Source organism: Rutilus rutilus (genome assembly GCF_951802725.1).
Source record: "Rutilus rutilus genome assembly, chromosome: 8".
Taxonomy (NCBI): Eukaryota; Metazoa; Chordata; class Actinopteri; order Cypriniformes; family Leuciscidae; genus Rutilus; species Rutilus rutilus.
The window spans coordinates 31,834,685-31,851,290 of NC_140222.1; the positions used below are offsets into that span (position 1 = coordinate 31,834,685).

At 38.8% G+C, this 16,606-nt stretch overlaps 1 protein-coding gene across 1 annotated transcript; it reads right to left on the reverse strand.

Moving 5' to 3' along the window:
* Positions 1-787: 787 nt before the first annotated feature.
* LOC311295419 (vitellogenin-like) lies at positions 788-7,840 on the reverse strand. The gene is made up of 28 exons (XM_084416790.1): positions 7,789-7,840; positions 7,629-7,649; positions 7,362-7,513; positions 6,977-7,228; positions 6,737-6,898; positions 6,498-6,646; positions 6,263-6,413; positions 6,012-6,169; positions 5,765-5,930; positions 5,555-5,680; positions 5,246-5,464; positions 4,939-5,156; positions 4,757-4,854; positions 4,503-4,627; positions 4,066-4,167; positions 3,842-3,961; positions 3,546-3,732; positions 3,354-3,456; positions 3,081-3,266; positions 2,875-2,971; positions 2,562-2,751; positions 2,231-2,484; positions 2,094-2,138; positions 1,932-2,009; positions 1,622-1,828; positions 1,394-1,536; positions 1,159-1,297; positions 788-1,073 (listed from the first exon to the last, which is right to left on the reverse strand). Exons 1-28 carry the CDS (start codon positions 7,826-7,828, stop codon positions 948-950), a joined length of 4,014 nt encoding a protein of 1,337 aa, XP_084272916.1. The 5' UTR covers positions 7,829-7,840; the 3' UTR covers positions 788-947.
* Positions 7,841-16,606: the final 8,766 nt, after the last annotated feature.

Below are 16,606 nucleotides of genomic sequence, written 5' to 3' on the forward strand. Positions count from 1 at the left end.
GGCGTCTGCTGCTCCCGCTCACCATACGCACTGCTGCCTCCGCTCTGCTAACGCGTGTAGTGTGAAGGGGTTCAACCTTGTGAAGGGGTTAAGGTGGAGCGTGGCTGATCCCTGACTGTATACCCCCTCCACAGCCCACTCCTGAGTAGTCACTCTTATCTTACACAGAGTTAAAGTTTGACAGACGAATGAATTCAGTTGTGATGAATAGTTTCTTTCAATTGCAAAATACTGCTAAAATTATCCTATCTTTCAGTGATCTGGAGAAAGTAATTCATGCTTTTATTTCTTCACATCTTGATTACTGGAATGTTTTTGTACCTGGGTGTAAGTCAGTCTTCACTGTCACGTCTTCAGAGAGTACAAAATGCGACAGTAAGGTTTCTGACAAATAAGAAAGAGGGATCATATATCCCCAATTCTGGCCTCTTTACACTGGCTACCAGTTCATTTTAGAATAAAGTACAAGTTACTTTTGTATACTTTTAAAGCTCTGCATGGACCGGCACAAAAATATGTTTCTGAGCTTATACATTTTAGTTGCTCACACAGGTCTCTTTACATTTACATTTTAGTTGCATGGGGTCTCTGAGATCCCAAAATCCGCTGCTCCTAGAAATTCCTCGGTTATGCTTAAAAAGTAAAGGAGATTGCACTTTCTCAGTTGCTGGAATGGTTTACCAATGTCAGATCATCTACCACTGTAAACATGTTTAAAACTCGTCTTAAGATGTATTTTTTTGATGAGGCCTTTTAGTGTTATTATAAAATGAAAGCAGTTCACACATTTCTGAGACTTGCAGGGTATTTATTAACATTAGATTGCATTACATTATACACATCACAACATTGTTAATGTATTCAATTAAACTGTCAAAGAACAATAAATTCTACATAAATACAGCTCACATTTTCTTCTGAAAATGTAAAATGTAATTCTTCATGTCTTATTCTTCCTTGATATGTTTCTGGATCCAGGAGAGAATGTCCTCATCGATATGAATGGAAAGAGTTCCGTCTGGATTGATGGGAACAGCGACAGGGAGACGAATATCCATCCTTGACAGTGTCATCTAGAGCAGCAGGAACAAAAATAATTTGTTGAATTTTCTTATTATATCTCTGTGAGAGTCATAATTTAACGGAAAACTATTTCACCTCTGGAATCCTAGCAATGACATTCAAGGATCTCTGAGTTGGCAAGGCTGCAGTCAGTTCAATCTCTTTCTCACTGTTCGTTGCTCTTTCTAGTCTAAAGCCCGTCTGGAGAGCCGCCATAGGGATGTGCTTAGACAGCCTTATTGTGAAGGGATGCACAAAGAAGAGCAGATTAAACCAGTGCCATTTTCTAAACTATACAATACATTTGTCATTCAGTGTTGCTGAACATTACTTTTTGGCGTATGTGGTGACAATTATTGGCAGCCTCTCCCATTCCAGCTCTAGACGTGCAGCAGGGAATTCGCCCAGGACACCGGCTTCAGCTTTAGCAGTGACTGCATACTGTTGGCATTCTTCACCCCAAGCAACCTTGGCCTGAAGGACATTTGTGTTCAAATGATGGTAATGATGTAAATTATTTCACTTGAGAAATTAATTTCGATAATAGTTCCAGTCTTACAGTGACTTTGTGCTTGCTCAGCAGGGCACCATCAGCACAGATCTTCAGGTTGTCATTTTCAGCGATGGAGGAAACAACGAGCTGCACTCTTGCTGTTGGCTTGTCAAAGTAAGCAGCAAGTTGGTAGCCCAGCAGCTTGTGGTCAACTCTCACAGCACGGGCAATGACAGCAAAAACAGGTGGAAGAGCATTTCCGAGGAACTTAGCCTGAAAGCATAAACCATAATCAATTCAAGCAGATTGTAGTGCAAAATTTCACCTTTTGGGTTTTATGTTATTATGAACAAACAAATTACACAAATTGATTCACCTGTTTCTGTAGAGCCTCAAAGCTAGATGCAGTGCTTCCACTGCTTACTGCCTTTGAAGCACCATGGGGTGCCAAGAACTGCAAGCAAAACACATTATAGACATGATAATTGATGATCTAAAGAAACAAGTTTTTTAACAAAATTATTTTTAGTATAGTTACCCGGTCTTTGTGGAACTTCCTGAAGGGCTCCATGATGGTGGCAGTCTGAAAATCCATATAAAATAACTAAGTGTAAATTAATATTTATAACACAAATATTGGCTACCTAACCAACACGCTATATTCCACGTCCTCACCTTACTCATACGAGAGCTGGACATGGAGGAGCTTGAACTGCTGCTGCTGCTGCTGCTGCGGCTGCTACTGCTGCTTTCAGAAGAGACGGGTGCATTTTTGTCTTCAGTCTCCAGAATTTCCCTCAGTTTCAACAGGAAGGCCTTTCCTTCTGGAGTCTCTTCATCAATGAGGCTGATTTTCTTAAGGAGTCTCTCAGCAGCTCTAGGACCAACTTGGACTTCAAGCTCCAGTCTTTCAACTGCAGGACCTTCAGCTAAAGCCAAAATGACTATTATAATTTTGTCTGAAAACATTTGAGTTTAATCAATGCAATCATCTCTGAATAAATACCTCTTGTCAGTGCAGCACGGGCTGAGTGCTGTCCAATTATGTAGAAGAGAGGAGAATTTCTGATAAAAGCAGCATTGTGAGAGTGCACCTCAACGCACCCCTTGATTTCAATGTATGGGACAGCAAGACAGAGAGTCTTGTGAAATGGAGCAGCAGCTCTCACGGGAGTCTCATCTGGAATTTCAGAGGACTGAAAAGAATGACCATTAAGAATAATTAAGTATTATAACAAGCCTTGCTATTTAAAAAACTTAAAACAAATGAATATTCTGCATACTAACACATATCCATCATGTGTGTGTTCAAAATTTACCAAATAATCAGCAAGAGTGGCCAACTCGGGTACTAAGGGAACAATCCTCTCAGCGTTTGGCTCTTCAATGTTTCTGACCACAGCAAGAGTCTCAAAGCTGTTGGAACAAGAAAAAGGTGGTCACATCTCACTTTCAGAAACCTTTTGAGTTATTTATGAATTGATTCAGAATGTTTTCTACACTGGTCTGACTAAGATTGCATTACCTCACATCAGCAATGTGTTCAGGAAGCTCAACAGGCAGAGCCTCCACCTTGTAGTTGCCCTTGAGTATGTCTGCTCTTGCAACCACTTTTCCAGGGACAATTGTACGGATCTTTCCTCTTGCCATAACAGCAGCTTGGATCAAGGCAGTGTTCACTCCCATCACAGCAAATGTCTGGAGAGCAATACTGAAATAAGAATAAGGGAGATTGTTTGTAAAACTGTTGTCATGTACATTATATCTCATCTTCTTGAATGTAGCTGCAAAAGTATACCTTGGTCTAGCTTCAGCTTGGAGTTGAATATCAGTCTTCTTGAGCTGCTCAAGAGTCATAGTCTCAATCTCCTCAGGAAGAGGAGGTGTAATGGTGGCCTTAACTAGAAGGATGAACAGAGCAACATCAAACTTCAATGTGACACCCTCATATCCAAGGTAAGATTATAAAAAAATCTAAGAAAAAACATACCATTGAGACTTGCAGCAGCGACAGCAGCAGTGTACAAACTGAGCTCCATGGGCAAACCAACTGCTGTTGGCAAGATACGACGCACTTCAGATGCAAGCAGGGGTTTGGCATACTGGAAGGCAACTCCTTCCTGCAAAGCTTTAAGGGCACTCTTCAACAGTTCACGTGGTTTGGGTCCAGTGACCATCTGGGGATAGTGTTTATGAGAAACTTTATTCTAATTGTGAGAACTATTTTCGAGACAGATCACAAAAAATAAATTAATGAGAGAGAAGGCATAAAGTACAACACAGTACCGGTATTGCTTCTTCAATGATGGTCTTGTCAATGTTGAAATAAGCCACTTCTTGTCCTAGTAATTTGATATAGGCTGAAGCCAGTGTCTGATTGTTTGGTAAGGTCTTCCAGTTTGCGAGCTTGAGGAGTTAAAACAGAGAAGTCATATACATATGCCTATGTCATGCTTATAATGTTACTTAGAAAAACACAATTTTATAATACACTGGACATGAAAGCTTACAGCTCTCAGGGTGCGCTTGATCTTTGTGATACGGTCAACACTTTCATCTGCAGCAGGAGATTGCAGAAGAGCCTCCTGGATTCCTTCCGTTCTCACACCGACCTGTTTGAGAGAATTAACTGAGTGAAGACTGAAAACATTTGGTAACAATTTATTTTGATGGTTCCTTTTGAACATTCTGTTCACTATAAGTAACTTTGCAACTATATGTCAACTTACTCTCAGTAGAGTATTAGTAGACTGTAGTCTTTATTAGTAGTCCTATTAGTAGTCTCCTAATATCTGCTAACTCTTTATTGTGATGAGAGCTAGTTGATATGTAGGTGCAACGTTACTTAAAGTCAACAGGATGTGTTAAAGGGACCATCAAAATAAAGTGAAACAAAACATTTCAAAACCATGTATCAGATTTGTTTTTAAAGTCTTGGTTGGCCCACCTCAAGAACATCAGCAGCAGCTCCAGCCAGGTAAGCACGTGCTTTAGCTACAACAGCTCTCGGCAGGATGGTGGCGGCATCATTGATCATGTAGGCACTACCAGCAGCTCCAATCATAAGAGGAGCTGCACAGGGACAGAGATAAGTATCCAATTAATGTGATCTTTTATGTCAGGAGAATTTTTTTTATACATTTTAAGAAACACCCAAGACACCATTTGTTTAGCTCTCTTATTAAAAAATGCAAGACTCACTATGATAGAAGTCCAGCTGAACGGCTCTGCTGAAACGGAAGCTAAGCCTGTCCAGTTTGCGACTCATGAGCTTGATGGCAACATTAGCTGCACCCGCACTGAAATGGACAACCATGATTACCTTTGGCTTGTGCTAATTTTATGTGATGAAGTAAAATATGTGTGAAATGATTTGTTCTTACACAGATGCCATATCTGGAGCTGTGATTCTGGCCAAAGACTTGATGTGTGAATAGGCAAAGCTTGCAACATGCATGTTAGTCTCAGTCTTCAAAGCACCAGCAAGATTGGAGACGAGAGCAACTGAGGGCTTGGACTCAAACAACACAATACAAGCAACCATACGCACTTCAGGGTGGAGAGCCCTGTCCAATACAAGCTGCAGGGCCACTGGCTGAACCTGAAGCAGGAAACAAGATTAGTATATTATTGGAAGAAAATGTGTATAATCTTTTACAGTAATTTATTCCTACAATGTCTAACACTTACCAGTTTGGGCTCTTTCTTGGCAATGTTCCTCAGAGCCAAGATGGCATCAACCTGGACTCTAAGAGGCAGAGAAGTAGCTGCAGTTCTCAGTCCAGGTAGAAGCTTCATGATGGGTTTAAGACTAGCAGGGTGACCAGCATTGCCCAGAACTTTCAGAGCCAAAGTGATTTCAGGAATGTCATTCTTTGAAATGGCCTCTGCAGCAATATCATGGATGGGCTGCGGAGTTTGAGGCACATACAGTTAGACAAATATCAAATATTATAGTATGTCCATGACAGAAATTTGTGGATATCTTGAGGTGTTTACCCTGAGGAGATCAGAGGAGCAAGTGGGAACTTCAACACAATGTTTGGCAATCATGGAACCATATCCCAGCATGACGACTTCACGAAGAGCTGGGATTGTGGCGATTTTCTCGTGCATAGCCAAACTCTATTCAGCAACATACAGAAATGATTCATTTGATTTTGGTCATATTTGAAGAACAGCACTTTGAGTATAGTAAGATGTACCCACAGCTGTCAACTGGATGGTGTCCAAATCAGCAGTGACCATTTGCAGAGCAACTACAAGAGCCTGAATGAACTCAGGAATGGAAAGTTCACCAGCCAGAAACTTCTCCTTGATGAATTTTACAATGACTGGTGTGCCAACAGAAGGAAGAGCATCCAGAAGCCAGCGCCTAACAGATTCATTGTTTAAAATATATTCATAATAAAAAAATTGCCCTTAAAATCTATTTCTTATTCTTAAAATATTGTACCTGTAAACTGGTTTGTCTTTGAACTGAGCCCAGATAGCCTCAATATTCTCCAAGGTGGCAGCACGCAGGAGCTGGATGAGCTCAAGAAACTTAAGTGGAGCATCATCATGGACCATGGCCTCATTGTTTGCAACAAGGTGATTTAAGACCTCAATAATCTAGAAAGAGTAAGGGCAACACTCAGATGATGTCTTCATGGATCAAAGGCTTTGACTTGGAGACTGTTAAAGATGTTAAGTAATTAATTATACCTGAGCTGGTGCATCACTGATCTTCAGGAGCTGAATGGGGGTCTGAAGAATTTCAGTTGAAAACTCATACTGCAGGGATCCACGGGCCAAGTAATCATCTTTGATTGGAACAACAGGCGTCTTCTCAATCTCAACAAAAGCCAAGGTTTGTCTGGGAAAAAAATATATTTATTTATTTATTAGTAATATTGTTACTTCATATTTTTAGAGAAATCTCACAGAGGATCAATATTACTTTGCTTCCATCTGTGCAGCACCATGGATCTCATTGAAGGGTGAAAACTGATGCACTTCCTCAACTGTTGCTTCTGCGATCAGTACACCGGCGGCAGATGGTTTCATGATGTAGTTGTAAGATGCAGTTTCAATCAGACTCTTGACCCTCTGTTGAGAGAAAGGTACGTTATCACTTGACTCTTGGCATTTTCATTATATTGAGTAAATATTTCAATTCTTTCTTGTCTTCTTCATTACCTCTGTGCATTCAGCACACCTCTCAGTGTACGCCAAACCGATGTCCTTCATGATTCTCTCATGGCAGTGGCTCAGATCCTTAGACTTGGTGACAATAATGTGGTTGGCCTTTGGATCCTCATTGATGATGTAGTGGGTCCTGCACACTCCCTGAACTCCAGCCTTGAAGGACAAGTCAAAGAATTAGATTGCAGAACTCAAAAAAGATCAAAACCATGGAAACTAGGATCATTTTCTAACCTCTTGCAGCTCATAGATGTTCTGGGTCTTTTTGAGGTTGAGCTGAAGGATGTTGAGGATTCCTCTGTGCAGGTTCAGTACTGTAGGGGAGACTCCTGCAGGGGCGAATACCTTTCCAACCACACCATTAGCATACTCAAACTTGATGGGAATCTGAAGCTGAGCAGCCAGAGCTGAGGTGAGCTTAGTGGCAGGAACAAATGGATCCTTGGGCCAAATGCCTGCATACTCGTGGAGTAAAGGATCCATGAGCTGTAAGGAAACATATTTACTTTAAATGAGGGTAATGCTGCTATTGTTTCTAGATCTTGCTAACACTTTTTTTTTTTTCGTTTCCTGTCAGTGTGGAACACCTACAGTGTTTACAGTTCTCAATGGTCATTACCTTCATCAGGAAGGTGTTCTCTGTCACGGCACTGAGGTGAACCTTGCTGCTGACTTTTATTCCTGCTCTGGCCAGACCTTCTTGAGGAAGACCACCCAAGAGCAGAGCCTCATACTTGTAAACATAGGTCTTATCAGGGGCAAACTCAGGAACTGAAAAGTGTACAGAATTTGTGATCTTAGTCAATTACTTTTACTGGTCATTATGTTTAAGCAATAATGCAGTCTAAATACCAATAAAATTCATTTGCCATATCATATTACTTACCAAGGTTGATCTGTTGAGTCGCTGAAATAAACAGAAAAAATATTCTATGAAAATCTTGTTTTAAATTTGGTTTTCAAGAGGTTTTTAATTTTCCAAACAAGTTCTTCTATAGAGCTAAAAAGAGAGAGAAGGAAAAATATATAAATATATTTCGACTTACCCACAAGGGCTACCGTCAGGGCAAGCACAACAGCTCTCATGGCTAATGGTGTGTGAAGAGCTCCTCAGAGAAACAGACCTTTTATAGCATTTTTTTGCTGACCTAGTACTAATTATTAAATTAATTATTAACCAATGTCTTTAAGGGAATATCAAATTGTACACAAGACAAGACTTCTGTCAACTTATTTTAATCTAAACATCAGTAGAGGTTAGGTTACCCTGGCCTGTCATCATGTCATTCTTCAGCCAATGTCCACAGTGAAATCATGCTGATCATTTGTCTTTTATGTTCAAAAAGTTTCTCTATCATATAAATTAATGCTGGAGCAACAAAATTATCTATGGTGGTATATTACAGAAAACATATTCAATATTATTGTACATTTTTATACAAATAATAATTGTGGTTAACAGCCTTGGATTGAAGGCAAATCGTAGCTATCAGTTTTGGGTTAGGTTACCCTAGCCTTTAATCTAAAATCTTGTTAAAGTCCATATTTATACATTTTTATGTAAAGACTGGTGAAATAACTTTGGATGAACTTTGTAACTAGTCGTGGAGTGATCTGTGAACAGTTTTATAATTGTTAATACAAGTAATATTTGTTAAACACATGAAGAAAAACTATTAGTGCAAACTACAAAGAAAAACTGAAAAGTATTCAACAGCAGTAGACTGCATATATGAGCTTGGCACCTCGTATTAAAAAGTCAACAGTGATAGAAACAGTGGCGGCCGGTCAATAGGGGGTACTGGGGTGCCGTCCCCTTCAGGTTAGCCAGAGAAGAAGGCTACTTCAACGTGTTAAAATTAAGATAACTACAGTATATATTGCAAAATAATTATGAAATAACATTATTTGTAGTCATAATAGTCATTCAATTGGTAGTCATGATAGCATCTCTTAAAAATTTTTAAATTGTAGGCCTATTTCGTTTGTTTTGTGTGTGCGGGTATGGACAAATGGTTGTCTATAAACTTTTGAAACGCTTGTGACTTGAGGCTGAGCTCTAATTGGCTTATTTCAGATTGTCCTCGGGGTGCAGAGCGCTGCACCCCAGACTCTCCTACTTTTGATTTTAGCGTATCAATATAGGGTAAATGTCGAACGTCACATGACCAAACAGCCCAAGCGGCAACCTCCCCGTCTCTCTCTTGAAACCAACACGGAAGTGAGCTAAACTGCAATTCGTTGACTGGCCGCTTGAGGCTGGTGTCAAAAGTGAGTCAAATCTGTATCTCCCCCATGTTAAAATGATAAAATTTTACAGCAGAAATAAACGTGTTTACAGCCTGGTGTCTGTATGTGGCTTTGGTCTACACCTAAGTTTGCCCTTCATGACAACTGTGAGGGGGGTGATTTTTTTTATAACTCATCCGTTTAGTTGATTAATCCTTTAAGTTCTGCATAATTAAGGGTGTGTCCACGTTTGAGTGACAGGTGGATTGCCGCTGATGTCAGTGCTAGCCGTTTGTCTGCTGTTAGCCGTCACTTCACCTCAGCAAATGTTAGCTGCTGAACTTGCCATCTCTGCAGTGTTTTGTGCTTTTTTTCGGGATTATTTCATACAATTTAATACACCCATAACTTCGCCCACGGCTTAGGATTCCGTCGTTGTCGTCGAGTATCGTTCGAGAGAACAACCAGCGCTGTATTTCAGTTGTTTTCCTCTGTGAACATGCACTAATGGATGTCTGACAATTTCGTTGCTTTTTGGCGTCAATAGCTCGTTCGTTCTGCTCTCACGGAACAGATAGCCTAGATTATAATATGCTTATGTACCGTCAGGTGAAATCCTGCAGGTGTCGGCGCTTTCTCCGTTAATGCAATAAATGCACATCCTTGAATGAGCGCGGATTTTCTAGCGCATTTACTTGAACTTCATAGGCAATATATCTATGGTTTAACCCATTTGAGAGGCGGCCAAAATCAGAATTTAAAATGGACTGAATAAGCTCTATACGATCTTGACGAGCGATACCGCGCTGACGGACCATAGACTATAAAAAAAGAGTGACTGACGTAACGTTATGCTCATAAATCAGTGTCACACACACTCTCTCAGAGTAATATTAAGTTACTGCATAATACATTTTCAACTAGCAGAATAGTACAGAATCACGATACACAGTCTCACATATAGCCATGTCTTTTAACTAGTATTATAATATTTCGAAGGGCAAAAATAGGAACTTTTAATTTGCTTTACATCATCAACTGTCACTTTAGCGCGAGGCCCTGTGCAGTCGCAGACTTGGTACTGTCAGTAGCATAACGTTATAGCATTACCTCCCCAGCCTGAGCTAACTTGATCACGTCAGATAGCCAGGCTCCTAAGCTCCACTCACGCCCCGCCTCTTTGCCCATTTTCTGTAATCAGGGAGTGACGCAAGGCCAAGAGTTGCAACTATGACAGCTGAGAAGGCCATTCTTTGTGTTCTTTTTGAAGAATTTTGGAGCCTGATGAAATACATACGTGTTTAATACTGCAAAATACGCTCAATGTTACAGTCACTGCCATTGCCGTTCAGAATAAAAGAGAACATCCCATTCGATTGAAGGGATTTGTGGAAACTGTGGTTCCTAATTATTGTTTGAAAAGACAAACATTTCAGGTGAAGGATAATCCACTCCTTACCTCCGAGACTGTTATGATCTATGTGACCTTATTATTTTTATTGTGAGTATTAGGCTTATCATTATTGCTGATCACTGTTGATATGCTATATTTTTACTTTAAAACTCATACGACAAACATGTCTTTTAATATCTTCAATTGTTGCGTATACCAAGCTGCAGCGGACACATTTGGAAATGTCTTTACTTGGACCCATTATGCAAGCTGTCTCTTTAATACCGCGTGGTTTATGTTGCTGCTGATTGGGCTTACATTTTTGACACACCCACCAAATGCAAACAAGAGAAAACTTATCTCAAACCCCGTTGCACACCTTTTCCAGGAAACATGTCATTCAACCCGGACACCGTAGCAAAACGTTGCACACCGTTTTTTTTTTTTAGTTTCATTGGCCCTCATTTATCATTCTTGCGTAGAAACGGGCGTATATGTTGGCGTAAGATTATGCTTACACTCTTCTCACCGCCTGATTTATGAAGCTGTGCGTACCTTTGAAATCCAGGTAAACGCAATACCTGCGCTTGATAAATGCCGCGGCTGAAAACGAGCGTCATTAGAATAACACGCCCCTATATATTCAAGTGTCCGCTCCCCCCACGCCCTCATTTTACGCCATGGACACACGGAAGACGGCAAAGAAGAGAAACTTCTTTGAGAAAGAGAAAGCGAAACCAGGGAAGTGGAAAGAAACAAAATTAATTTCTAGATTTTTATTATTAATGACGCTTATTGTTATTTAGAATGTCGTTATTATTATTATTTGTATTATTATTATTATTATTATTATTTAAAAGAAGAAGAATGTATTTTTTTATTATTTTGTTAGTCTGAATAATTTTTTTGGTCATTGAAAGCCTTTCATTACTAAACCCAGTCCGTGCACACCTGCCGGGCCTAACCCTGGCCTAACCATCGTTTCAAAGAATAGTACAACGGCGAGCGCGTCGAGTATAAACGCCTCGTCCGTTTGGGGAGGTGCGCGCGCAGTCTGCGGAGACTCGCGCTGCGGAGCCAGGCGAAAGTAGCCTATAAACAAGGCTTGAAACGTCAGGTAAAGCGCACAGGCTCGCAACTTAAGGAATACACATGCCTACAATTCAAATGCTTTGGTAAAGTCACACAAATTAAACATTGAAGTCCATGTTGCACAAAAATAAACACTGAAGTTTATAATTACTATGTTGTTTTTTTTACAGTGGGTCATAATATATCATATCTTTTTGTTTGTCAGTGCGTTTTGTGGTGTTAGGAATTGTTTTTCTGCGCATTCCCGCACTCAAAACGTGCGTACACCACCTCGTGAGCTGGCGTAGGATTTGAGCGTGCCGTACGCCAACGTCCATATTGATAAATCTCAAAGTCACCGTGGTTTTGGGTGTACGCCAGGTGTACGCTGGAAATTTGGTGTAAGCACTTTTGATAAATGAGGGCCAATGTGCTCCTGGTCTTATCACATCCGCTTGTCAGAGAAAGTGTTAACACAAACACAACTATCAGTCTGTTGAGTGGTGACAATAAATGGGTTATTCCCAGAAAGCAAACTACGTCTTCGTTTCGTCTCTAATCGGACAGCCTTTGGTGGGTCAGCACCCTGAGCCGGCAACTTGTTCTTTATAGTGAAGAGCTACCAAGCAACAAGCAATTTTTCAATGTCCCCTCCCGTTCACCGTACTTCCTAGATGAAAGTAAATGTGTCTTTTATCTTTACAAAAGGTCTTTTCACAAGGCATTCAAATGAAAAAAAAAAAAAAAAAAAAAGGATCATGGAGATTGGATGAAGTTGGCTAGCTTGCAAGGCATACATTTTATTGTTTCCCGTTTGCTATTTCAAAGTCCTGTCACCGAAGCGTTGTGGGCAGTGACACAGAAGGTAAATCAAACAATGCAGTTTAACTTGAGACAATCATTGGGGTCCTACACAATGGCTTGTTTAAGTGGTATAGTTATACAATGGACATGTCTCTTTTCAAATAAAATAAGTCTTTACTTTAACTCTTTGTGTAAGGATTATTATATATACTCTATTAAATTAGACAAATAATCTAGTGTCTCTTCTTTAACTGGACATTAAAGCAACTTGACAAATATGTTGTCAACATCATTAGGATTAAGATAAAAAAATTAATGGTCTATAAGTATTTTGGAGATCACAGTTTTTTGCAAAGTTATATTGGGCTTTATTAAACTTTATGAAGCTATAATAAATTAATATGCAATTGTTTACTACAAGTACATTTATTGCGATCTTAAAATGATTTGCTATCCTTTGGCTCCCTCTAGTGGACAACATTAATATTATGGCCTTCATCTCTGAATCGGATTTATCTAAAGGACTGATAATGTTTTTAATGATTACTTTATAACTGATAATATTCACACATTAAACTCAAATTCACTGATTCATGGTACCTTATTTAATTCTTTAACAGTTGTTTTTTCAACTACATTTTTGGTTGCATTATGGTTATTTAACAATTACTTTCAGTCCTGCTTTACTAACAGTGTGATTTAGCTTGTTTAAATAAATGGTAACAGAAATTGCCCATGTCAATCAAAACTGCAGCATTTGGCTTTGTCTAATTACAAATAAACAAATTAAGCTGGTGGAAGTACTTCAGCAAAAATTAAACTTATTGGCAAGATTAATGAAAACAAAAGTGCGTTTTTTTCCATGTTCTGATAAAGCAATGATATTAGATTCATATTGTAAACCAGTCTACAGAATAAATAACTACTAAATAAATAAAATGGAAGATCAATTGGACTACATTTGATGAGCTTTGATGTATGATAGACTTTGCATAATAGACTCTAGACATATCTGATGATGTTGACATGTAAACTCAACTTCACAGTGGTTCTCCAAAAATTAATCTGAACTATGCAAGCAAATTAAGTGCAAAGGTTTACAAACTTTTGTTAGTAACTAGCTTCTTGTGCCGTGGCTCTCAACCTTTTTGATTTGAATGCCCCACATTGTCTAACACAATAAAGCAAAGGCCCCACATATTGGCTACACTGTAAAAAAAGAAGAATAAAAAAAAACACTGTAAAAATGTTAACATGTTTACTGACCAACTTGTAATTTTTACAATTTAAACTGTCATTTTAAATCCTGACTTTGTCCTTTTTTTCCCAACTTTACATTCCAACATTGCAGTTGGAAACTTGTATTTGTAATTTGTCTGATATCACATGAAGGCAGGGTGAAGGTGGAGATACTTTTAAATTTGGTCAAAATATCGATGAAATTCAAATTATTGAAGAATCTCAAAACAAATGAATGGCAGGGACATTTTGTTTCCAACAAAGAAGTAGTGAAGAATGGAGTTATACACAGATAAGTACTTAGATGTTACTGCAGATGCATTGGGGCAGTCTATTCATTTACAAATGTCTGTAGATGGCAATGTGTGACTAATCTGTCATTTTACTATTGTAGGGGAATTCACAGTTAAGACCCAAGGACAAGATATGATGAAGACCAGGAGTCAAAGATGCAATCAATTGAAGAACATTTTACTGAAGAATAGTTGGCAGTTTCATCAGCAGAAATCATCTTCAACACTCAGCAAGGAGTTTGTAGGCAACTTTCAGTACACACTCAATACAGCAGCAATTATACTCTAACACAGGTCACTAAACTACGTCATCACGTCAGGTTGAATGATTCTGACTGGTTAAGACATAGATAAACTTGGAAAATCTCCACATATGGACAGAAGCATATCTCCATTGATTATCTGGATGATAAGGATCCTGGTTTAAGCACAAAGTTACCCACCAAGGTCACAAATCAGCATTTCTAGGCTCCAGTTTGTGCATATAATGGTAATTTCATCTCCCCTGGGTGCCAGTTACTTACCTCACAAAATTCAGGACCTGTAACAAAGAATACTGTCACACACACAAATACACAGCTTCTTCAAGGTTGGAGTTGGTCGAGCTCTAGCTCTGATCAGGAAACTTTCCCAAAACATATTGATAAGGTGTATTTTCTCTCAGTAAGAGGTTCAGACAATATTCATCATTATTCTCTTGTGACTGAAGATGAAAAGTAAAGTAAATACTTTGTGAATTGGTCACGTAGGAGACTGAGTGACTTCAGTGACCTAGGCTGTCATTGTCAGCTAGAAGAGTAAATATGTTTTAACATGTGTTGGGTGCTTCTCTTAATAAAATAAAACAAGGAGAGAGCATGTTCCAGTGAGAAGACAAGTGATTATGTTACTACCTAAATCCCATAATCTTGAAGTCATTCAAATTGTTCAATATTTAGAAAAATAAATATTGATTAATTACTTGATTACACACCACTCAAAAGTATATATTGAAGCGGCAGTTGATTCAAGAATACACCCCTTCACCATATTGGCAAGTGTGTTTGACTATTTTCAGATATCAGGAAAGATCATTTGTCTATGATAGTAAATTTATAAGCTAAAAATAAAGTAAAACAAATATATAAAACCAAAAGGACTGTCAGGACACAGACTTGCAGAAGTACACAGCAAATTTGTAAGTGTTAAATTAACACTCACAGTGTGAAAATTAACACTTTTTCGGGGTTTATATAGGTCCACACTAAATCGAGTTAAACTTACACTTTAAATAGTGTTACTTTTTTTACACTTGCTTAGTGTAAAAACAATACTGTTAGTGTTCACCGTTAACACCATTAGTGTCCCCCCCCCTCATTTACACCCAAGTTAGTGTTGAAAGTACACTAGGTGTGTCAATATCTTAACACCAAGAGATTTATTTCAGCACTAATATAAAGTTCATACAAATCCTGATTAAGGTAAATGGTATTTGACTAAAAAAATGCATGTGCATTCAGGTAATTAAGTCAACACACTGTATCGGTTTGAAATTTTATTTTCAACAACAGCAACAGAGATGTAACAATTACACCAACACAAAGGAAGGTACAACATATTCACCATCATCTGACCCATACAAACACTGCAGATCAAAAGGCCTGTAGAACTTCAAGCTGTTGGCTTTTACAAGTTCACTCAACTCACAGTATCGCTGTACTTTAAATGCATGATAATGTTCTGAAAAGTGTTCTGTGAAAAGTTTGTCGACAATAAAATACACAGTGCTGTCAATGAAAAGTATTTTCCGAATCTGACTGAAAACAGGAATTTCATCCTCAATTTCATTGCATACAATGAGGTCTTGTCTATATTCTGTCCCATCTATTTTGACCCAGTTCATGGAATGCATGCTTGTCTGCATGGGATTCTGTAGCATTCCTGCCAACTTTTCACCATTGTCAACATCATTCCAACAAAATGATTTCATTGGTCCACACTCAACTTGACTCAATGGTGTCGTTTCCCAAAGATACCCTATTGACATTTGATGACTTTTTGCCAGTGATTTGGTGATGTTTTTGAAATTCTTTAGTGTACTCTTAAAAACTTTATGCTTGGCCTCGAACCTCATGCTCCACATGTGCACTAATGGTCCAATTTTGCGAATACAGGCTGGATAATGCACCATAAAATGGTGTTTGGGCAGCAAATTTTTGTGTGGATACAACTCTTTAAATAATTTATGGTGCTCAATTGTTAAATACTTCAGGAGGACAGTCATACCTTTAGAAATACAAGGGGAAAACACCAGGTTTAGAATTTGAAGCAAGAGCAGGAGCAAATGCCAATTTTGATCACCTAAGGGTACAATATCACCAAACACTAATGGAATGTTTTTGACAAGACAGAGTGCCTGGATAGAATTAAGCCCTATGCTATTTCCACTGTGCTCTAGATTAACTTTTGTAGGACGATTTTTTCTCTCCAAATATCCATAATCATATGAATATATTCTGGAGAGCAATTCACTTCGTGTAACAAATTTTTCTGAAAGATACTCAAACAGTAGTTTCATTTCAAATTGCACAACTCCTTCCAGGAGGTCATGCATCACATCTAGAGAGTAGTTGTGGCACACATGAAAATACTGCAGAGTATTGAGTGTTGAGTTTCTTTTGAGGCCATGTGTTGACTTAAGTTGAGGGTCAGATTCTAACTCCCTACAGTGCTGTTCATAAATTGAACGATCACGCAAAATAACCCTAAAATCATCCTCGTTGTGAACTAACTGGACATCAGCTTTTTCAGTTAAACATAGACGACAGGAGTAATGTCCACTAAATGATTCTGTGA